General features: G+C 40.7%; 1 protein-coding gene and 1 long non-coding RNA gene across 2 annotated transcripts in view; both read left to right on the top strand.

The window, feature by feature from the left end:
• The first annotated feature begins 472 nt into the window (after window positions 1-472).
• jak1 (Janus kinase 1) overlaps window positions 473-25,432 on the top strand; it is a 118,816-nt gene continuing 93,856 nt past the window's right edge. The window contains exons 1-3 of the mRNA XM_060066509.1: window positions 473-847; window positions 16,882-17,102; window positions 20,973-21,096. Coding sequence (XP_059922492.1) covers window positions 16,889-17,102; window positions 20,973-21,096 — 338 coding nt within the window. The 5' untranslated portion in view covers window positions 473-847; window positions 16,882-16,888. The remainder of the gene's footprint in view (window positions 848-16,881; window positions 17,103-20,972; window positions 21,097-25,432) is intronic.
• Window positions 8,281-12,579, top strand: LOC132469233 (uncharacterized). The gene is made up of 2 exons (XR_009528381.1): window positions 8,281-10,941; window positions 12,395-12,579. It is a non-coding gene; the product is annotated as an uncharacterized LOC132469233 (long non-coding RNA).

The raw sequence follows: 25,432 nt of genomic DNA, 5'->3' as shown, positions 1-25,432 counted from the left end.
TTACTGTTTAAATTATTTACTAGAATTATTATAGATGCGCACATCTGTAAAATATAGAAATTGTATTGACTAAACCTAATGAAACAAAACTGAAATGTGTATGGCGCTTATTTGTATCTCAAGTTTCAGTAGATCTTCCTGTGTCAAGAGATATGATAATTTGAATTATTGTAAGCTTGCAAGCAATTTTGTCACTCAAACCTCGGTCATAACTCGACAGTGGATGTTGAAACGTTCTGGAAAATGGTAGAAACACAAAAATCTTGCCAAATAATTGGTCGATATGTCTATCATCGTCTATCATGTGGATCACGTAGTTCCTGATGCTGATTGGTCCGGAGCACTGGCGGTTGGGTCACAAGCACATAACTGGAAGCCTGGAAAGATAGTGTGGGCCTGATCGTGATCTCATGATTCACGTCTCACAAGAAAAATCTAACTACAGCCTAGATAGGAAGCACCTGCAATATGTCTGACAGCACTGCGCTCTAGACTAGGCAACCAAAGGGTTAACCCCGGGCAAGTGACAGGCGGCCGATCAGACCAATCAGCGGCCTTGTTGCAAGGAAGGCAAACGCGCTGCTTTCGGGAAGGGGGGGGTGTTCATTGCCAGGAAGGGCAGATGACTGCGTCCTCCCCGAAGTACTACAACGACAAGCAATTGTTTGTGGGAAAAGCTACTAGTTTCCGTTTGAATTTCCTTAGCACGCGTTAATATTGACAACTACACGACAGCTAGTCAATCCAAAAGGAGTTAAGCGCTAAAAACATCCGCAAGCCTGACTTCAATGGCAGATGTTTAAAGGAAACGGACATATAAGTTGCCGTCTGGTGGCTAGCCTGCTAGGTGAGTATCCCGAACCTATAGCTCACGCTTCTCAATGCTGGTAAAAACTTGAATAAAGCAGTGTGATGGTGGCCACTTTAGTGAGCTATGGCCGTGAAGAGTTTTCGATTGTTGACACGGTGTCCTGTTGTCCTCTGTTCGATATCCGATCAGGTTAGATTCAGTGTACTACACCCGCCGACTATAGAGCTGTAATTATCCTACAACACAAACAACACTGGCAAAGATGGGATACTCGAAGGCATTAGATGTGTAGCGGCCAATTAACGGTCTGTTATAACTAAGCCAATAGCCATTAGAGACTTTCATGATTTTCTTGCATTATTTTCGGCATAAACTTTCATAATGGTAACGTAACGTTAGTCAACGTTCATTTGTTTCATCAGGTGTAGCCTATTATTTTACATGAATTGCTCATAATATGTAATTAAACAGAATGTGTTGGACGCAGTGGAATGAGGCTAGTTTTTAACAGGAAATTAAGCGTGAGACCTGTAAATGGCCTGAAAGGCTGAAATGTCACGGACGGTAAGCCAGTCATATTAACCCTTAGGCCGTTTAACTGGGGTGGGGGGGGGGCGACGTGTGTCTATACTGTCTTCATCTTTCTCTGTCCCTCATGATTGGTCCCTCCGGACCAATCAGGTGTAAACAATATGGTCTACACCTCGTCCCGTACCTCCCTTTGCTGTGTGCGGTCATCACGTCGTTTTTAATACATGCGAATTCAGTCTTGAATTACGTAGGCCCAGAGCTATAGAGAGAGAGAGTTGCGACACGCTATGATCTCGCCGACAGGGTGGTCACGTGGTTGTCACGTGGTTCATGTAAGCCTCAATAGTTCCAAACACGCCGCGCAGTCAATGTTATTCTATGGGACGACAGCAGAGATTTCAATATTGAATGGTAAATATGAATGAAAAAAACACATACAAGTATTTGTCTGACTGTTATGGCATTATTGCATATTTGTTAATGTCAGTTTTACCTTTAGAGTGGTTAGATACGTTTTTAAGTTTGAGGGAAAGCTTCACGTTCGTGTTAGCATACTGGCTTAACCTTAACTTTTACCCTACATCTGTATTGAAATCAAAGTAATCATCAAGATGTTTTACCATGATCATTTTAAGATATGAGCCACACAAAGTATCAAATATAAAGAATAACAACTCATTACGCTTGGATGAATGAAATCGTTTTTATTTTTATTAAACAATTAGTGTGACAAGAACAAGTGAGTGTGATTGTGTTAACAGATTCAACAATGGACACAGCAGGGAACACTATATAATATACTTAGGGCAAACCATTAACATATAACGTTGCAAATATACTATACTTTATGCCATTACAATACTTATAATAGCCCTGAGCAAATTCAAAATTGGTTTAGAATAGATCAATGGTCATACCATGGTTGGCTGTGCAGCGTTTGGATGCTCCAATCGGTCCGAGAAGGGTTACCACATGTATGGCTTCCCCAAGGACCAAGAGCGCAGGAAGAAATGGATGGCAATGGTCAGACGTCAAAACGTACAAGTGACAGAGGTCAGCAACCGTCAAAAACTATGTAATGTAATTAATGTTCATCACTTGATAGAATTATTATGCCCTTTGAAATGCTAAGTGTAGTGAATTATGACTTTTCAATGATATTTTAAGTGCAATGGAAACTGATCTTACAAGCCTACCTATAAAAAGGTACACTTTGAAGATGACCAATTCACTGCCACAAAAAGAGAAGGGATGTTGAAGCTGAGGCCCGATGCAGTCCCAACAGTTTTCATTCATCGCCCTAAGCCGAAGAGGAGGAAACCCCCTTCTGTGAGGGTGCCTCCAGAACCAAGTGCAACGGACCACACATATTTCATCAAATTAAACTTCGGTATGATCCATGCAGCTAACAATATTCCCCATTTCATGTAATTCAAGGATAGACTACACTCCTAATGAGATTACATAATTCATATTTGTACATTCAGTTTAAAAAACAACCAGAGGTCAGGGATTCACTGAGGATTTGCACACAATGTAGATACATTTCTACCCAATTAACAATTGCCGGTAGATCCATTTATACATTTTATTGGTTTCTGATTGTGGCAGATGATTTAATTCACATTACAGAAATGATTCGCTTTAATTCATTTTCTTACATTGGAGATGACAGTAGTTGCAAATGCAAAGTCAAAATACATAAAACAGCAACATTACCTTGTAATTATTACAGAGATTGAGGGAGAAATTGAGGTGGATTTCAAGAGCGATGAAAAGGACATGACAGGAGACACCGAGAGCAATCAAGAGGCCACTTTGCCAGGGACCAGACTGCCAGGGACTGATGGGGCGACTGGAGAAGTTAAAACGAAAAAGCCATACAGGTTAAATTCACCGCCAGTGTTTCCCACACATTGACGAGACTATGGCGCCCCGCCATAGTCTAATTTCGGCCGCCAGTCTCTGCGTGCACATGATTTTTTATTTATTTATTTTTTGCTCAGACGAAGTTCGTGTCGCTCTCATTGGGATTGCATGAGAGCACGAAGTTCGGCTGTCTGCCTGAAAAATAGAGAGAGCGCGACATTCAGAATTTTGCATTAACGTATGAGCACTACCTTAAAGGCACCCAGTGCAACTTTATGTAAACATTCAATGAAAAATAAACATTAAATTTCTAGTCTTTTTTACACTTAGTAAGTTTCAATAACTCCATACCATTACATATCGACATTCAAGGAGCAAAGATGAGACGTCGTTGTGTGGTGAGAACTGATAGAAAATCGTAAACAACAACAATCGCCGGTGGGGAGAAGCCATTTTTCCATTGACTGGAAGCCTGCTTTATTTATTGTAGGTTACAAAAAATAAAGAAAATGGCGGCATTGTTGTTATCGATTTTGTATCAGTTCTCACCACACAACGACGTCTCATCTTTGCTGCTTAAATGTCGGTATGTAATGGTATGGAGTTATTGAAACTTACTACGTGTAAAAAAGACTAGAAATTGAATGTTTATTTTTAAGCCTCGAAAGTTGCACTGGGGGCCTTTAACAGCATAAGACCAGCATCCATGTATCGTGAACCTACCCCCCCCGTCAACAATCGCTCCCCCCCCCCCCCCCGTCAACAATCGCCTCCCCCCCTCCCCCGTCAACAATCCCCCCCCCCCCCCCGTCAACATTCGCTTCCCCCCCCCCATAGTCTCCAAAATTTCTGTGGGAAACACTGACCGCCCATCATAATCAGCATTGTTGAAGCGGCGGCATCTGTAGGGCTTCATGTGCTTAACATCACCCTTTCCAGGATATAATTAAACAAACACACTGTTATTTCTACTAGCTATCGCATCATAAAACCCGTCCTTAAATCAACCTAAATGATCCTAGTAAACCAACATAAATAACTAACTAAATAAAAGTTTGATTCACTACTGAACTTCGTAATTGTTGGTGTAGATACCTTCACATGGCGAAGTCGAGCTCACAAACCAGCAGGCAATAGGTCGTCTACCAAGATAAAAATATATATAATTACGCTGTGCATATACAAATAAATGTCAGTATATGCATCATAAAAGGACCTCTAATACAATAGACAGTTGACAATTCAAAAGAGGTATCTATTTAATCAATTTACCCCTGGAGATACGTTCACAGGTGGTGAAGTCGAGCTAACAAACTAGCAGGCAATCGGTCGTCTACCAAGACAAATATATGTATAATTACGCCGTGCATATTCAAATAAATATCAGTATATGCATCATAAAGGGCCTCTGATACAATATAGACAGTTGACAATTCAAAAGAGGAAGCTATTTAATCAATTTACCGCAGAAGTTACTCGACGGCCAGCAATGGAAATGGATGATGTCCTACGCCGTAAAATGGTTGTTTGGAACTATTCGAGGCTCCATACCCCGGAAGTAGGCGCTACAATGGAGTCCAATGGAAGTGTCGCCACTCTGTTATATCTACCACTCTGCGTAGGCCTATTCATTTAACATTATATTCCTTTGCTTTTATTCTACCCAAATTAGGGCTGGGCGATTAATCGAATTTTGATCACGATTTCAGCGTCAAACGATCACAAAATTAACAATCGAGTTTGGTCGATTTTTTTTAAATTATTTTTTTAGGTTTTATAGAAAGGGCAGAACAGCTGGATACATATCTGTTTAGCATTTTAGATTGGCATTTTATTTTTGACCATTTTGTGTATTTCTTAAGGCGAAATTTCAAAGATCTGTTACAAAAAATGTATTGATGTATATACTACATCAACATATTTTTCCACCATTGCATCTCTTTTCCTCTACAGCTCTAACCACAGATCTAACTTGCCACTAACATAAATCATGGTTGCTGTGGTAAGCGATCGAGGTCATTAGCAGCAGATTGTCCGATAGGAATAGTCTCCGTAGACGGGCTCTGGTAGCAGAAGTCATTCACTCTTGCGGGTGCCGTAAACGTTTCCTGGTAACAGCGAGCTCCTCCAATCAGAGACGTCGTGTCACACTTCAGGATTTATGAAAGGTTTGACGACCATCTTCGAAGCCCTACATTGTTGCTCTTTGTTTATTGTGTCACATTCTTCTTTTGCCTTGGATTTAATTGCAGGCTACATTGTGTCTGGCTGCTATGAGGTCACGATTCTTACGTAACTGCCGCGGCTATCACAATCCGGCGTATGGTATGGATTTTGACATTACCGTTTGACCGGCAGACAGTGTTGTGTGTAACCTGTTACAAAGAAATGAACTCGTTAATACAGTAACGTAACTACTTTTTCATGTAAAAAGTAAAGACAAAATGTAGTTCCTTTTTTCAATTCGGCGCAACGTTGCTTTTCCCAGTGACTGTCCCTTCACAAGCTGTCATTCCACACTGGACGAGACCGACGCTGTGAATCTCTCCGAATCTCAGACATCGCTTCCGCAGGCATTTTCCAAAGCTAGTCCTTACGACAATAAAGCCAGCGAGGGAACGAGATAACAAACGCTGTGACTGTTGACCTGTGTAAGGACATGGTTCCCTTTCAAAATGTTGATAGGACTTTAAAGAGATGGTAAAAACACTCGATACCAGTGTTACGAGTTACCTCCCCGTAGGGCTGGGCGATATATCGAATATATGCGATGTATCGCGAGATGTTCTCCAGGGGATGTATAAAATGCCCATATCGCGAACATCGAATATAAATTGGGACGCAATGTTTCTTTTTGCCGCCGCCGGCATACTCGTTGTGCTTTCACGCGACGGGGCGACAAGATCTCATACAAAGTGAACGTAGAGACGCGTATCTGCCAATCAGCGTTCAACAGCGTGGCCACTGAGTGACATGTGTAACGTAACAGCCAACCAGCGTTCAACCGTCAAACTCGGTGCAGTGCAGTCCGGGGTGAACTGCAGCACGGAGGAGAAAGTGATTGTTGCCGTTTGCGACTCCCGGAGCTCTATATATATAATAATATATAATATAATATAATATAATTGGTTATATAATATCACGGATAAAAGCTCTGTGCGCCTCCTGATGGCCGTAGCGTGGGGAGCTCTCATAGGGATTGGGCTTCTCGGGGTTTGTTTAACGCACAGCGTTCCCTTCTCTCGCTATTTCCGGTGGCTCTCTAAACTCACTCCCCCCGCCCATTGCGAGTCCACGAGATTCTCATGGACGTGCGTGTGTGACGTAGTCTGGAAGGCGCGCTGCTGTAGGTGCGTGTACCTCCGACTGGTGAGTAACAACAGCCAGAAAGAGAGAAAAGGATGGAAACTGAGGATTTGGTTTCGAAAAAGAATAGCACTGGATCCTTCGTCTGGCAGTGTATATATAATAATTATTATTCAAACTGTTAATAAATAATTAACGGTTTGAATAAATGCTGTGTTGGTAAATCTAACTTGCTGTGATTTTCCTTTTCTTATGTGCAAGTTCTAAATTGTTCCAATAGAAAGCACTGATGAGTTTAAACAATATGTTGTTTCATGTAATCTACATGCAGACTTATGTTTCAGTAATATTAGAATTATTACTGACGTAACATTATGCCAGACATGGTTGAATCGAGCATTTATGATGTGCTCTAGAGGAGATTCAAAATATATCGAGATATATATCGTGTATCGAGATATAGTAAAAAAATATCGAGATATTCATTTTGGCCCATATCGCCCAGCCCTACCTCCCCGCACACACGCCAAATTGAGATACCAAAACTATAAGGCAAGGTCCGCGCGCAAGTTGAGAAAGAAATCCATACTATTAATCATTAGTGTTTTTCAGAGATGGAAGTAAGATTTGCTGCCTAACCAGTATTTTACCCCTTCAGAAGGATTTATATAAAAATTAGAAGATGAAATTAATATACCGCGATATAATACCCTTACCGTCTATTCCTCAAATCATACCCTCCTCATACACATTTTAGTCCATACCGTACAGCCCTACACCTTCACTACTGATTTGAGGCGTGCTGGGCCGACGCATGGACATTAAGGCGCATTTCCACTGGTGGGTACGGTTCTGCCCAGCACGCCTCAGCTCCAGGGGCGTTTCTAGGTTTCTGAAACATCCGGGGCTTAGCCCAAGAGGGAATAGCAAATTTTGTTGTGTACTTTATTGCGCATGCACATTTCTTTTTCATGATGCTTTACCTAAATAAACAAAATAAGCAGGTAATTATAGCTTTGAATTAGGGATGGGCATGATTAATCGACGATCGACTAATTGATCGTTAAGAATTTCGTCGATTGCGTAAATTTTTCATCGATTAAACTAATGCAGTGTGCAATTAAACATTTTACCACACAGGGGCAATATTTAAATTTGCGGCTCCTCCCCCGCAATAAACATCCCGCTTTGAACGGTGAACTCTTTACGCCTAGCAGCTATAAAAAGCTATAAAAACTACAAAATGACTATTAATACAGGCTATGTGGAAAATGCGCCGACTTTGGCTCAGCCTGGCTCCGCCCTCTTCCGCTACGTAGCTAAGATGGCTGCCGTTGAGTACGAAAAGTGTACATCGCCACTAGGGCTGGCCCGAATGCCATTTTTCAGGCTTCGAATTCTCGTTGGTTTTTCCGAGCGAATATTCGAATACTCGTTCCAGAGAAATACACCATCAATAACAACATTATCCCTAATAATCCCTATATACTCCCTGGAACCGATTTTGACAGTATTTGCATATTTTGTTGAAGATTTAATAGCTTTTGAACGTTAATTAGTAGGCCCCTAAGTAAGAGTTTCTTAGTTTTTCCCCGTGGAAGCGAACAGCTGTTGTTCCGCACCGAATCAGCTGTCCTCTGCCATCCCAGCCCTTGCGGGAGCTTTTCAATTCATTCTGGAACGTGCATCTTTTCAGGGAATTTGTACAATAAATCCATAACAAATACCGAATATTGATTGTCTTATGTGTCCATATCAGGGATGTCCCGATCCAGCTTTTTGCACTTCCGATCCGATACGATATTGTAGCTTTTAGCATCGGCCGATACCGTTACCGGCCGATCCAAGCATGTATTAAAGATTAAAGATATTTACTTATTTTGTTGTACTACTCATGTTGAAAAGGGTTTTACTCTTCAGAACAACTAGCCAACTTAATTAGGTTAGTTTGAATAATCCACAATAGTTGGTAATGAGAAGCTGACCTGTTTATTCAGGGTTAAATAAACACAAAATAGACAAAATAATAAATATTCAAATTACCACACACACACTGAATTGGCATCAGTGCTCTGTTCTTGAACAACAAGAGTGTAAACAATATTGTAAACAATATAACATTATATATAAAAGCAACACACACAAAACCTGAGTAGAAAATAGTCAAATTACCACACACACACTGAATTGGCATTTTTATCGATAACTTTAAATCCTTAGTGGGACATGCACAGACAAGTGGGATGCTGGACAGGTCACTAGGTGTGCGCTAGGTGTGCTGAACAACGCGGACCGGATTTGGGGGGAAAAGCTGAAAAAAACTGGAATGCATTACCTACATTGGTGCGCTCGAAAACACGGACCGGAGTTTTGAAAACAAACTGGATCGGGAGTCCGGATCGGGATTTTCCCGTGCAGGCCGATCCGATATTGATATGCATTTATTTGCTAATATCGGCGGCCGATCCGATCCAAATATCGGATCGGGACATCCCTAGTCCATATTATATCCATTATATTGACCGGGTATTCCCAAGACGCTCACGCTCTGCAGCAAGCCAGTCACAGTTGATTGGCGCGGCGCTGTACAGCGAACGTAAACAAACAACTAAGCTAAGGTTAGCATTTAACTAAGCATTTCTTTATTCTCCCGAGATCCCGCTAATGTTGTTATAAAGTAAAGGGAAACAAGATACCTATTCTTCCTCCACCTCTCTCGCTTCTCTGCTTGGTGTCGCTTATAGTTTGCCTCCCTCGCTCTGGTAACGTCACGTACGTGAAACAACGAAGCTCCGAATACTGATTTACGCTTCGAATACTAATTTTCCGAACGAGTATTCGAATATTCGAATAATTCGGGCCAGCCCTAATCGCCACACACTTCGCGATTTGACTGTTTTCAGTAGGCTACACTTATTTTCCCCCGATCTGAATCGGAACGCCCTACGTACTCAAACTTAGACTAGTAAGTACGGATAGCATGGATATTGGAACACGGCGATGTAATCATGAAGCGGACGAGGCCACGGCGAAGTCTGGTGTGGGACCATTATGATTTAAAAAATGACTTCTTGGGGAGCACTATAGGCCTACCACTCAAGGCGAGGTTAGCATCGAAGCAGAAATTAAGAACTTTCTGAGCCCCTGGATTGTGGAAAGTTGTTCCCCCGCCTTGCCCAATTCTTTTCACTAAATTTCCGATTTAGATCGATTTACATAATAAGGCATTATGGCAGGCCCTGCCATTGTAATTAGTGTAACATAACATAAAATGTAAAATATATAAAATATAAAATAAAATATTTCTGTAAACATAAAATATTACTAAGGATAAGAGGTAGTTCTGATAAAGTGCCAACATAACATTCAAACTTTTCATTCAAACATGTGTTCATAAATATACAGTGTTTTGCAAATGGTCATTACATTTAAAAAAAGGAATAGTAACAGGAGAAGAATGAGAAAAACACACACGCAGCTCTTTCCTTCACTCGTCTGTATTGAATGAGGAAGAGGAGCGCGATCCCCCTACTGGAGCCCAGAGGCATTACCAACAGATCGACGAATTACCAACAGATCGACGAATTATTAAACCACACAGATATATTTCAAATGAATTATGTTTACCTCAAATTAGATTATACATGTATGAATAAATTGTTGTCACACTCGCTGCCATGTTTGTGCATCACTTTGGTAAATGCGTGCTCTGTGCGGGGGGAGGTCTGAGCCCATTCCGAACTACGGGAGCTGAGAGGGAAGCGTTGGCGGATGTTGAAGAGAAAACCGATTTTCATTTAAACAAGTCGACGTGAGCTACACACTCAAGTTAATCGATAAAATCGGTTTATCGCCCAGCTCTACATCACAGCAACGTCGGTCCCCTCAGAGCGGGTGTTTTCGGCGGCTGGACTGACGGTCACCAGGCTGCGGTCGCGTCTGACCCCAGAGCATGTCAACATGGTCATCTTTCTGAACAAAAATCTGTAGACTGGTTGGTTAAGTTATAACTTGATTGTTTTTTTGATATTATTATTATTATTTGGGGAAGAAACTAGGGTTGTGTTTATTTTTCGTTATGTTTATGAGCACCGGCTTCGAGCTGCATGCTCCATTGCTTAGAGCAGAGTAGCGCATAACTATTGAACGGATCTGGTTTAACTGAGTTGTTCATCTAATAATAAAGATCCCAATGAGGAAAACACGCTGCATTTGTATTTTCATTTCATTTTGAATATATATTTTTTAAATTTTAATGTAAAATATTAACGATTAATCGACTAATTGATCGTTAATTCCCCCGACGATCGACTAAGACAACCTAATCGAATGCCCATCCCTACTTTGAATAGCTACCTGACTGCTGCTTATCCCCAGACTTTTAAAGTTCCATTCAAGTTATTTCAGAGTATAATGAATACAGTGTTTCCCGCAGGATTTTTTTCAGCAGCGGTGGTGTGGTCCCCGATCCCCCTAGGGGGGTCCGGGGGCATGCCACCCCGGCCAAATTTTTTTTTGTACCCTTTACATTGGAATGCATGAATCTGGTGCACTTTGAGAGGAGAATATGCACTTAAATCCTATTCAAACAGTCCTGTGTATTACTGTAGATGGGATTATTGGTGTTGTAACTTCGCCTTTTGTGTCTTCATTTACAGATTTTTATATTTTTGTATAGTAATATTTAAACAAAAAATGCCACAACGCAAATATAATTTACACAATTTATTTACAGATTTTTGCCTAATGCTTAAACACTAAACATGGTTGCTATGCCCAAAGCATAACTGTTTTTTACATAAGACACTTTGTTCAAAAATGAAATCTCCTGCAACAATGGGCAAAACACATCTTTTTAAATTATAAACCTAACTAAAATTTGAAAAGAACACAGACTTGCACACATGAAAAATAAAAAATAAAGCTAATTGAATACCAATCAGTGTGAGCCTTAGCACTACAAATAGACCTCAGGTGAGCTCAGCTCCTTTGTGAGACAGTGAGAGTCAGGGGAAGAGGACAAGAGAGCGTTGATAAGCTTGTTATTGCTTAAAACACTTCTTCTTAGTCTTGGGAGTCAAAAAGTGATGAGAAAATTATAAAATAAATATAAGTTTTACATAATAGAAACTTCATGATCTTTTAAGAAGTCCTTAGGTTTTTTTCCCTGCATTTATGCTAATGACCACATGCTTACAGGCGATTAGCATAAATCCCTAACTAAAATACGCGATGAAAACGGATTTTATATGGCAATAAAGAACAACATCGGATCTAACAGTATGGATTCATTTTTCAAAGTTCCCGAAAATACCTAGGCTATAAATTCCTGACAGGATATAAGCTCCTGTAAAGGCTATGAGTGATCCCAAAAAGAGCGACAACACGCACACACACACATAGGCCTACACACACACACACACACACAATACTAGAGGAAAAACGGCACGGAGGTTGCGGTTTATTGATACAATAAAATGATTGGGCTTAGAGGGTTTTTAACACTGGTGGTCATGTAGCGACACATTTTAGCAACTTACTTTCTCTCTCTCTCTCTGTCTGTCTGTCTCTCTCTTTCCTTCTTTCTTCGATCTTCCGCTTCACTCGCTACTGCTAGAATCAATGCAACTTTGCAACCGTGTAGGGTAGCCTACTGCCAACAACTGCCACACTCGCTGTGTATTTTTCTTCTTTAATGTTGGTTACGTGACGATGTGCCGCGTGCTGCGCAATTGACGTTACGCGCTGTACATTTTCTAAAAGGAGCTACGTAAAAAAAAAAATTAGGAGAAGGATTTTTATTGCAGCGGCGGAGAAAATTCAGCAGCGGCGACGCGCCGCTGCTGTGTGAACGTGGGGGAAACACTGGAATACAAGTAAGACAGACCTTACATTACCTATATCAGGGGTGTCAAACTCATTTTCACAAAGGGCCACTCTATGATGAAATGATAATCACACTAAGGGCCGGCATGGAGTTTACTGACATGCCTTCTTTTTAATCCAAATAGTAAAAACAACATATCTATGAATATATTGTATACAACCTGCGTACAGGGTCATATAGGCTAGGTTTCATTTCAACATTTTGGGGGACAAATTATAGGTGGGGGGTATGGGGGTGCTCCCCCAGAAAATTTTGAGCGTCAAACACTTAATTTCCTGCATTCTGGTGGATTTTTATTCATCTATCTGTGCCTTTTCTGCATCATTTTGTAGTGGAAATATTATTTTTTCTGAAAAAACAACATTCAGGTTCCTAAAGAAACAACTAATATTGAATATAATGCAGTAAGGCTCTCAGGCATCCTGGATTTTTCAAAACTTTCTGCAAATTGAAACATAATTTTTGGACTATTTTCCCATTTTTCGATTCTGCGGTTTATATAACGGTGCGGCTAATCCATGGTTTTTTACAGGTAACGGCCACTCGGAAAATTAGTATTCGAAGCTTAAATCTGTATTCGGAGCTTCGTTGTTTTTTTTCACGTACGTGACGTTACCAGAGCGAGGGAGGCAAACTAAGTTTCAGCGACACCAAGCAGAGAAGCGAGAGAGTTGGAGGAAGAATCGATATCTTGTTTCCCTTTACTTTATAACCCAACATTAGCGGGATCTCGGGAGGAAAAGTACTACTTAGCGAAATGCTAACCTTAGTTGTTTGTTTACGTTCGCTGTACAGTGCCGCGCCAATCAACTGTGACTGGCTTGTTGCAGAGCGTGAGCGTCTTGGGAATACCCGGTCAATATAATGGATATAAAATGGACACATAGGGCAATCAATATTCAGTATTTTTTATGGATTTATTGTACAAATTCCCTGAAAAGATGCTTGTTCCAGGATGAATTGAAAAGCTACCGTAAGGGCTGAGGTGGCAGAGGACAGCTGATTTGGAACGGAACAACAGCTGTTCGCTTTCATGGGGAAAAACTAACTTCAACCTACTTAGGTCTACTAATTAACGTTCAAAAGCTATTAAATCTTCAACGAAATATGCAGATACTGTCAAAATCGGTTCCAGGGAGTATATAGGGATTATTAATGTGGTTTTTGATGGTGTTTTTTTCTGGAACGAATATTCGCTCGGAAAAACCAACGAGTATTCGAAGCCTGAAAAATGGCATTCGGGCCAGCCCTAATGGTAATTAAACATTAAAACACCAGCGGTTTATAGTCCAGTGCGGCTTATATATGTACACATCATTCAATTTAGCTGCTGCGGCTTATACTCCGGTGCGCCTTTATAGTGCGGAAAATACGGTATTTCTTTTTTAGGAATCATGACTCAGCACAAGTGTTAACTATTTATGACACTAACATTGGTAATGAAATGACAGCCACCATTGGAATTGAAAAGGGTCGGCAGCTAGCTAGTTAGCTAAATTGTAACTTAAGGCAAAAGTTGGAAACAAATCATGTTAGCATTCATCCTTAGACACTTGACACAATTAGTCATCAATATTGGCATGCTATTTAGCCTCATGGATTGGCCTATTTACAGCCCACAGAAAACTGACATATTTTCTTCAATGCAAGTTCATCAATTCATGGCTTAAAAAAAAAGTGTGTCAAGTTTGAGTCAATTTCAACTCAAATCTGTGAAATAGGCTAAATCAAATATATCAAGGGAGGTTGGTTGTAGTCTTTTCACTCGGTTCTAGCCCTACTGTTGATCCGGAGAACCGAGCGAAAAGACTACAACCAAATATAAACATATCCGTTTCCGTGGATTTCCGGGATTACGGAACGCCAAATAAAACGCAACAGAAACTGTATTTCGCTACGATAATGTATATAATGATTTGACACGGCATCCTCCGCACATTACTTCGGTTTTGCAAGTACTGCATATTGCAATTCGAGTACCTTCATTTGAGACCGTAAAAAACATCGAACCGCCGACATTGATTCTTTTCAGTTAAGGTGACAAACACTCCTGTACTGCCTCTCCGTGCGTCTCTGGCTGCGTCACTGACAATGTCACCTAACCAAACAAGCTGCGCATGGGTAAAAAACACAAACAAAGGCAACTAGACTAGGAAATAAATATCGGCTGTTAATATCGGACCAGTTTTACTTATCGGACCGATGCCGATATGTTAAAAAATGACTAACATCGGCCGATAACGATATCACTGCCGATATATCGTGCATCCCTAATTTATATTAGTGCTGTCAGTTAACGCGTTATTAACGGCGTTAACGCAAACCAGTTTTAACGCTCTTGGCTTGGCAAACGTTGTCATTTTTTCACCTGCTGTCAAGCAACAACTAGTCGCGTTAGAAAAACTACAACACCATACCGGATCTAGCATCACCGGAAAGAAAACAACAAGCACGCCCCACAAACTTGTTGGGGCAAGCAAGGATACGGAGCGGGTGAAAAACTCCTTAAAAGTGTGTGTGTGTGCGTGTTTGTGTGTCACAGTTCAATGTTGTCATTAGCTGTTACGTCTTTCTGACCAATCGCAGTTCAAGGCCCACCTGGGCTGTACCACTTCGGGAGGGGCCGCTCAGTTACTCCCCTCTAGACAAAATCAACTTGGTTGCGACGTTGACAGTTTGTTAGTGTTGCGGCTGTGTTGAGTGAGTGAGAGGTTGCGAGCGCACAGCTCAGGCTGCCGGACGGCGCTGCAAGGAACTTTTATAAACGCAATATTGTTATCCCACAGTAATCGCCCGACAGCCCCAAAATGTTAACGGCCCACCGGGAATTCTCCCGATGCCACTCCGCCACCATGTCTGCGTGTCTGCGTGTGTCTGTGTGTGGGCGTTATTCGATAGTCTGGTCATTTTTATAGGCCTACGCACGGTAGGAATATTCATACTGGTTTAAATAATAAAAGTTAGTATTTCCCATCTTTGCTGAGCAAGAGTTTTGTTCGAAAGTTTAGTGATTGAAACAAATAAAAGCCTGGGCTATTGAAGTTTTACGGTAGGCCTACCACTGTCATGCACCTACCCGATGTCAAGTGGACCGGGTTGAATCCACTGCGGGTCTCCCTTCTTATATCCATCTTAACCAAACATATTTTATTAATGTCCTTCTCAACACTCTCTGATCTCACTAAAAGGCTAGCAGCACAAAATCAAGGGATATTTAGAATAGAAAATAATTTGAGATTAATTGAGAGTTAACTATGGCTTTGATGTGATTAATCGCGATTAAATATTTTAATCGCTTGACAGCACTTATATATGAATAAATAAATGATCTTTATTTTTTATGATCATTAACGTCCCTAAATTGAACCATGAATAACTAATCATTAATGATATACAATTTACAACACAAGTGTGAGCCACCTGTGTTTAGGCCGTTTATCCTTTCTTTCTAAAACACAATGATGAATTGCTGTGTATCCACTTGGCTCCTTCCTCCTGTCTCCCTGTTCCCAATTCCTCTCAGATTTAGCCCCTTCTAAGCCATGGCTCTAGACCGGAAACTGAGAGGTAATGAACTCTGATACTTTGTAAACGCCCCAAATGACAGGAGTCTAACAATTTACTCTCTATGAGTCAATGCTCTGTGTTGATTCCATCGAACATATTGAAACAGTGTCTCGTTATCAACATCACATTCAAGTTCTTGCTTCTTCACCCTGCATGCTATTATAAGCAATGAATTAAGATTGACAACAAACCTTGCGTCAGACATCAATTCAGAAACTACAAGAAGCAAGAAAATTGCCCAGACAGCACAGCAGTTTCGGCATGCTCAGTTTCGGTGCAGTATTGAGGGAAAGGAAGTGAACTTTGCTTCTGTTGCATCGCTTTTCAGCTGAGCCAACTATTGTGCAAGCCGAACGTAAACCAACACTCGTAAGCAAGCATACCCCGATCCTTTTATAGCCTGATGATGTTGATTAATCAAACCTTTTGGGCAGGTCCTAAAATGCTTAAAGGTTCAGTGTGTTAAATTGAGTGGCATCTACTGGAACGGACTTGTCAGAAATAGAATATTGAATGAATAAGGGTTTCAATTAGAATAATGCCATGAAAATATTTTGATTTTTTTTTGTGATTCATTACCTTAGAAGGAGCTCTATATCTACATAGGGAGCGGGTCCTCTTCCACAGAGCCCACAATGTTTTTCCGCCAAATTTCCACAGTAGTTCAGAACAGACAAAATGCTATAGAGATGGATCTTCTTTCAAAATCGCTGTCTTATTTGCAAGCTATGACCTTCAAGCCATGGCAGTTTTCATAACTAAATTTCAAACAATAAAATTGGTCTGAAATGTAATGGACATAAAAATGTCAATTTATCGTTCGTCGTCATGTATTTCAAGCTGTGATGTCCCAGGAAAAGTTATCTTTTGTTTTAAAATGCAACCTTCTGTTTCTCCGCAATGACCCAAGCATCTGGATGCCAACTCTCGGCATGATGGAGCAGCTGAGCCGGCAACTGTGTGGGAAGATGAAGAGGTCTGGCAAGAGGACCCCGATCCTTTCCTCGCCCGCCTCTTCCTCTCCGAAGGGCTTGGAGGTGCACTTCTACCTGGCGGACACCAACCAGCTGGAGTACTTCAGAGACTGCCACACCACCGAAGACATTTGCGTGGAGTCAGCCAAGAGATGCTGTGAGTTAACTGCTTGCTTTGGATTCAACGAAGCACGAGCGTATGATTTAATTATACATTTTTGAATTTGGAAGTGTTGTCAATGATAGCTATTGATGTGATTTCCCTAACCACACAGAGTACAGGAAGAGGTGAGGAAGGTTTATTCCTGATGTGGATTGTTTAACACAAAGTGAAAAGTCACTTAGTTTCAAATTGGTAACCTTAACCCTTAAAGTAGGACAGCTTAAAGACTCCTAATAAACGAAAATCTGCAAAAAGTTTAGAAGTTAGCTGTTTGGGAGGACAATAGCCAAAGGAAAGAGTGGTACATTGACTGCAGGGCTTGATTCCATTGGGAATCCAATGAAGTGGGTATCAATCAGCAAACTGTAGTGCAGTGACCGCTAGGGCTTTGACTCCGAACTTCGTAATTCGAATATAATTCGAATATCAAAAAATAAATCAAAATTCGAACGAATATTAGGCATCCCTTAATATTCGAACCTGTTATGGGCAGGCCAAGAGGGAGAGACGTCGGAGAACCTGACGCAGTCTATTCATAATATTGTAATGACCACGGAAGAGGCAGTGACTAAAGTATTGATTAGACAGCGATTTATTAGAAACCTAATAAACCGTTGGAACACGCAAGACCGGTAACCATAGCAACGCCGGTAAACAAACCTTGCAAAACCCAATCCAGGGCTGAATCCGAATACTCATACTTATAGTATGCATTTTGTAGTACGCCACAAATATAGCGCGTCTGAATGCTCAGTACGCATTGTGTAGTACGGAAAACGTTAAAGAATGCGTACTACCGCCACAGTATACAACGGTAGGTCACTACGCTATCCCACAATGCAACCGGAGTCTGGTAACGAACGAAGAAGAGATGGCTGACCCGACATTACCAACAGCGGCTCAGAAAGACGTCGTAGAAAGCGGCGAAAAAAGGAGACATTAAAAAAGTAAAGTAAGTAATTAAGTAAAAAGAGACATTTTTAATTTAATAGCAACGATGACAAGACGGATAACAGGTAACTTATCAAGGTAATTTTGCCGGCATCTGAGGGGAGATACGTCATCTCCAAACATCCGGTGGAGTTTCAGAGGCGTTCTACGCATAGCTGTAGACCGTACTACACTGTCAAGTGTAGTACGGTCAAGTGGTAGACACTGAACAGAAATAGTATGTACTAAGTATTCGGATTCAGCCCAGGTCTTACTGGTCAAAATATTATTAATAAATATTCGAATATATTCGAATATTCATATTAATAAACAAACGAACTTCGAATATGATTTTTGGGCAAAAGTCAAAGCCCTAGTGACCGCTGACTGACCTAGTATAAATAGTCACTCTGGTTGATCTGGAGGGATTGGTAGGTCAACCAAAAAGTTGTTCTCGGCCTCAGAGCATATATAGAATAAACAACTAATGAGTGTCGCTCAGCTCAGTGTTTTTTAATTGTTGTGAACAGTCCCAATTGGATTGTGCATACAGTACATGTTATGTCATTTAACCAACAAATGTTTGTGTTGGTGATCTTCCAACCAACTCACTTGAAGCTCCAATGACAACGGTACTAAGACTTCAAGTCAGTTTGCTGTGTGTCCGCTGGTCGTCAGACAGGCTCAGTGTAGCAGCTCTCAGTAATTAGAGTGGGAGCGTTTCCTTACGGCTTAACGTAAGGCTCTGCAACCCATAAATAAATGTTGAATTTTTTTTGCTTATTCACCTGAGTAGTTTAAGCACTTAGAAACAACACATTCAAGTTATTGGTTAGTTGGGTGTTTGTTTGTTTTTGTCCTGCATTCAATTTCCCAACCCAGAGGCATTTTGATTGCATTTCAATTGAATTTTCATGGTTTCCCCAGAGATTATTGAAGGTTTACCACCCAATTATCCAATATGGCTGCTGCTGAATAAGGTACATTGCTCGGGTGTTGGAAATTAACAAAGATAACACACACTCTGGTCAATCAAAGGTTACTTATTATGAAAACAACTCTTTTTATGGGATTTCTTTTGTTTTTTTTTGGTCTCTGGTGTTGCCACATGCATACAAACTTTGAAATAAGTCATGTTTTCTTTTTTAAGATATGCATTTCTGAAGTATCCCGCCTACAGTTTCCAGATGAGCGAGTCAGTTTCGGCGCCTACTCTGACGTAGGAGTTAGACACATTTGAATATTACCACCCACTTCCCCATCCCCCTCCCATCAGAGCATAAATACGATTTAGCGGACCAACGGACTGAGCGAGATGTTTGCATTTCAGAAGCAGGGAGACTCTGTACAAATTTATGTCTAATTTGTCAGTTTGACATGTGTCTGTCCAGTGGACTCCCTACTCCGTCGCAGGACTCCCGGAGCGGAGCTGTTCCGGGAGTCCGGCGAGAGTCCGGCAGCTCGGCTCCGGGAGTATTCAGAGATTCAAAGCCAAAGTTCCTATCCCCCAATTCCTTTCCAACCATGGCCGAGATAACCCCCACTACGAGTCTTTACTTGTTGTCGAAGTACCAGAGACGTCAGACAAAGTCATTATGATTCATAATATCATCCGGAGTCACACATAGCTTTTGGCCGTGATATTATATTATATAGATAGCTATATATTATATTATTATATATTTAGGTGAGTGCTGCATGCAGTGCTCAACTATTGTTCTTCTTAAGTTGTATTCTTTCTTCTTTATTATTCTCTACAAACTTTGGGACCTATCTCCTTCATAAATGTTACACCTAGAGACTCCAATCCAATTTTAAAATGTTCAAATCAGCTTGGAATCGCAGAATTCTTTTCAGATTTTAAAAATATTTTATACTTTTTAAGATATTCTACTTTTGAAATAATATTTTTTACAATGGGAGGAGGGCGGAGCATTCTCTGACACTTTTTACTCAGTTCAGACTTCGTAACTTGGTCAATATTTTATTTTATTTTAAGCTGGTAAAATGAGCATTAGGCGAGTACATACAATTTCGGATGGTTTAAAAAAATAAAAAACCTCGGATTATTATAAATCTTTCTACAAACAATCAATCAATATCATGCCTTTCATAAGGAATATCGTTTGTGCAGCTAGTACCACTATTACTTCAGCTACTACTACTATTTCAGCTACTACTACTACGGTACTTCTACTTCAGCTACTACTACTACTACTACTACTACGGTACTTCTACTTCAGCTGCTACTACCAGTCCATAACTACTTCTACTTCTACAGCTACTACTAATATCTTCCAGCTTTGACAGTATTACAGTTTAGCTTCCAGCTAGTGTAAATATGTATTTCAGCACTTGTGTCTGTTTGTTTACCTCCCTCCTGTCTGTCTGCCTTCTGTTTTAACAGACCACAAACTACCAGGCAGGAAACGTCAGAGAAGCAACATCCTGATATTAGACTTTCTCTTTACTTCAAACTAGCTCAGGCATATTTTGAATGATTTTCAGAATGAAAGTGAAAGAAAAGTAGGTATGCACACTAGTCACTTCTGTGTTATGCTCAGCCATTGCTGGATACTTCAGCGCTTCAAGGGGCTTTTGGCATTTGTTAATACATTTGGAGCAGACTGAGGTATTATCCCAAAAAACTTTTTTTTAATTTTTTTAAGGGGAACCAAAAAGAAAATGATTGATGAATGGATTTGGGCATGTGTTTGGTCAAATCCATATACAGTATATCCAATAATATATTAGGATCGCTTTGATTAATTAATGTCTTTACTGTTTGTATTGTAGAACAGGACTCTTTTTTTAAAAGGCAGATTTTTCTGATAATTCTAAATTCAAGAATGCTTGTTGCTGAAATCTGACCAAATGTAGCGATGAAAGTACCTTTTTATTTTTGGTGTTCATATTTCTCCTCTCACTTCACAGCGATCTCTCCTCTGTGCCACAACCTGTTTTCCCTGTATGATGAAACAAACGACCTGTGGTACCCCCCAAACCACGAGTTCAAGATCACGGAAGAGACCAGCCTCACGGTCCACTACCGAATGAGGTATGAAGCAGCACTAACAGCATGTCTCGGCGTGAACTTGTGTTGACGTCAAAGTGTTTGAGGAGCAGACGTGTCTAAGCACAGCAAAGCATTTCCTTTTTGTTCATGTTCTTGCCTTGCTCTCGCATACGCAAGTGGAAAGGAAGGCCTCTGTGGTGACGGATGTTCTATTGTGTGTTTCATGTGCGTGTCAACATGTGCTTGCCTCCCTTGTTTTGTTATGCTTTTGCCTCCCAGTGCTGTACAGTTTGATTTGTACACGCTAGGGGTGCGACGGATCACAAAACTCATGGTTCAGATTAGGGCCCGACCGATTCATCGGCCTGACGATTTAATCGGCCGATTATAGCCTTTTTGAAAATAATCGACATCTGCCAAAAAGACGCCGATTACAACCGATTATTATTATTATTTTTTATTTTATTTTTAGAAATGTTATTGCACTTAGTATCCAGATTGCGCTCCTACTCGCCTAGCTAACTAACAACTTTAGCTGGAGTAAAAAAGAGGAGATTGAATTTTACCGTACAACATGAAAGCACGCTCGCTCAGGCAGCTGCGCGCTCACCTCACCAATGTACACAAGACGCGTTGTTTGAGCATGTTGTGCCTGTTTTTCTTTAGGTCCCAGGCCATGTTAATTTGTTATACTGTAGACTCTAACGGTGAGACCATACTGCTCAGCACGCACGTGTTAGTCACTGCTCATGAGCGCAGCACATTGGGAGTTAGTTATTTATTTTACATTTTAAATTACACTAATTTATGACTGTAAATGTATTCTAAAACACTCAAAGGTTCTGCATTCAATTCACATATTCGTCAAAAGTGTTTAAAGTATATTTAAGGTATCAAAAACTACGTTTTATATGCTTTCTTTTTTTTTTTTTTTTCGGCTGATTAAATTGTAATCGTAATTTTTCTCTGAAAATAATCGGCATCGGCACTCAAAAATCAATATCGGTCGGGCCCTAGTTCAGATCGTGTCACGGTTTTTGAGTCACGGGTCGGATCATTTTCGGTTCAACAACAACAACAAAGATATGAAGACAAATGTGACTTTAAATAAAATCTTCTAATGTGTAAAAACTAAATAAAGTGAAAAATTAGGTGATAATCCTTCCTTTAAGCATAGTCAATATTTTAAAAATTGCAATCTGAAGCATTATTCCTTCTTCTTTTTAACATGGATAGTAAATAATCACTAACCCTGGATTTACAATTCAGGATGTCTGCATTGCAGTGGCGGCTGGTGAATTTAATTATAGGGGGGGCAGAAAGTTTGTAAACCATACCCCTGTAGGGGGGTCTGGGGGCCCTCCTCCCCCCGAAGATTTTTTTGTTTTTCATATAAAAACGAAGCATTCTGGTGCATTCTGACAAAATAATAAAGACAAAATAGAACATGGAGCCGGAGAACTAAGTTTTTACTTAATTTATTTGCCTTGTAGAATTCAGCAAGATTAAAAGTGCAAATACATCAATAATAATTGGGTATTACCGGTATACACAAGTTAACATTCTCTCTCTCTATATCTGTATGTGTGTTTGTAAGAGAGTGAGAGTGAGAGAATGTGATTCTAAAAGGGGTGAGTGTGTTACGGACAATCTATTGTGTTGGTAACTTCACTCATAAATCTATCTACAGTTAAGTATGCATTTAGACAAATACGATAAAATATCAATATAATATGTGCAACCTTTTATGTGTGGTTGTTCAAGACACACTGAAGGCATGATGCCACCATAGGTTTGCAGAGAACTATATACAATATACACACTGAAGGCATGATGCCACCATAGGTTTGCAGAGAACTATATACAATGTACACACTGAAGGCATGATGCCACCATAGGTTTGCAGAGAACTATATACAATATACACACTGAAGGCATGATGCCACCATAGGTTTGCAGAGAACTATATACACTTGAAAGGGGTAGGGTGGTGGTGTGGGGTTGTGAGGGACTGCGTTAGCTTCTTCACAACCTGCTAGCCATCTTTTTTTCTCGTACCAATTTGTTGAAAATCCTCGGGTGTAGGACTTTCCCCCCTTTGTAGAAATTTGTTTAAATCAATAATTTTTGTCTAGGAGGTCCGGATTTTTTTAATGCCAATTTTTCTGAATTGGATCCTCGACTAAAAGGAACTTCTTTGAGAGACGAAACGGAATTGCGCACATTTGCAGCCATGTTGAAATCAGCAAGTGACTTGATCGAAGATATCCCCTTGCGCTCTTTGCTCAGTTACGTATGACGCAAGCACGTTAGGGCGAGTCCTAAATCCCCATTGAAAATGCATTGAGGGCTCAATTTCCGAAAAAAAACCTTTTAACATTAGAGTCAACGGAAAAGGCTTGGGCGATTTTCCACATAGATGAATTTGCCCATAGAGGCGGGACCATTTGAAACGCGACTTGAATCTGACGATTCTGATTGGACAATGACAGATAATATGTCTAGAACAATGAAAACTACTTTTGCCGTGTTATAATAAAAAAAAAAAAAATCCTCTTTCTCCCAGTTGGTAGTGCGTCCGCCCATAATCGCCCCTATACACCATCCGCCCCTGCTGCATTGCCTGGGGAGAGTTTAGAGTCTACACTCTCCCAAGGCAATGCAGACATCCTCATCTTCTTTTTTTTCATCAAGTATGGTAGCGAAATAGTTTCTGTCGTGTTTTATTTGGCATTTTGTAAATTCCATTGATTTCGGTTGGAAGTCTCATTGCTCATTGCAAGGGAGGTTGGTTGTAGACTTTTCACTCGGTTCTTGCCCTACTGTTGATACGGAGAACCGAGTGAAAAGACTACAACCAAACATAAACATGTCCTGTTCCGGTTTCCGTTTCAATGGGATTTCCCAAACGCCAAATAAAACACAACAGAAACGTTATTTCACTACGATACTTGATGATGTTGTTAATACCGGAATTGTCCTTTAAACATGCGTTGATCACGTCAACGCACAACTTTTTTTTTTATCAGCCGATCCGTGGATCACTTGCGTCCCGAACCGTGAGGGTTGATCCGTACGGATCAGGGGAAACCCGTGAACCGTTGCACCACTAGTACACGCCCTTATTCACTATAACAATCAGGTTATTGTAGATCTGTTGGGAGATAAGAACACTATGCAATATTAACAAATGTTAAAGACGCCCACATTAGAGCTGTCACTTTTGAGAAAAGTCAAGTTCGAAACGGATATCGAATATCAAGAAATGTATTGAATTTGTTAGAATATCTATGAGCCCCCCCCCCCACACGACTTAATGGAGATTCAACCAAAAATGTATTGCGTGACAAGAGGAGACATAAACAGGACTTGGGCCATATCCTATCGGAAGAAAAATCGTTGTTTGAAACAGGTTATCAACTTAATCAATATCTAGTGCCATGATGCATATCTCAAAATTAGACGTAATCTGCACAGCACAAACAATGACGTGACAATTTAAACAGGAGGCAGCAGCAGGAGTAAGGTCTATAGCCTATCTGCAAGAAATTCACTTCTTAATGTTGTTTGCCAAAAAATCAATCTATCAACTTGATCAAGTGCGGCTCTCTTTTTATTCAAGATGTTACCTGCGGTGGAGACCACACGTTCAGAGCGCACAGACGTGCCTGGCAGGGTTCATTCTAGACTTTTTCTTGGGCGGACAAATGTCCGACACTATTCCAGAATATCGGACATTTGGAATATCTTCCGGACGTTATTCACTAATAATTAAATGATCACCATAAGTCCACATTTAAACGACACAAACTAAGTTGCTTCAATAAATGCCATTTATTAAATAAGCCTAGGAAAAAAAACATAACAGCCATTCTCGGCAAAAATGGTAAACGGGTAAAAAATTATTAATTCGATAATTGAAATTCTTGCAGGCTACTTTTGGCGCAACTTCATAGCATGGAAGTGCTCCGCTGCTCGCGAAAAGTTGAAGTCTTTCAACCCCGGCCCAAGGCTCGATATGCGCATCATACCTCGTCACCTTTTCCTCAGCTAGGCGGTTTCTGATAGATGTTTGAATCCTGTTTTGGAGAGAAAAGCTTCGTTCCGCAGGAACACTGGACACGGGGATTGTACTGGCGATTTTGGCCAGCTTTGCCTAGTCGGGAAGGATTTGTGCGTTCACACCAAACGCGAAGGGGCGACAAGATCCCATACAAAGTGAACGTAGAGACGCGTATCGGGCAAATTTTTCGCGAGAGAAAACCGGCGACAAGTTTTGATTTGTCGCGCCACACTTTCGCCGCGCACAGGCGAGCGCCTCACGAGGATTTGTGCCGCGACAAAATCGCTCAATTGAAATATTTCAACTTTGACGCGA

The sequence above is a fragment of the Gadus macrocephalus genome, chromosome 12 (assembly GCF_031168955.1).
Source record: "Gadus macrocephalus chromosome 12, ASM3116895v1".
Taxonomy (NCBI): domain Eukaryota; kingdom Metazoa; phylum Chordata; class Actinopteri; order Gadiformes; family Gadidae; genus Gadus; species Gadus macrocephalus.
The sequence above is the reverse complement of the archived record's forward strand: the minus strand, read 5'-3'. Positions and strand labels throughout refer to the sequence as shown.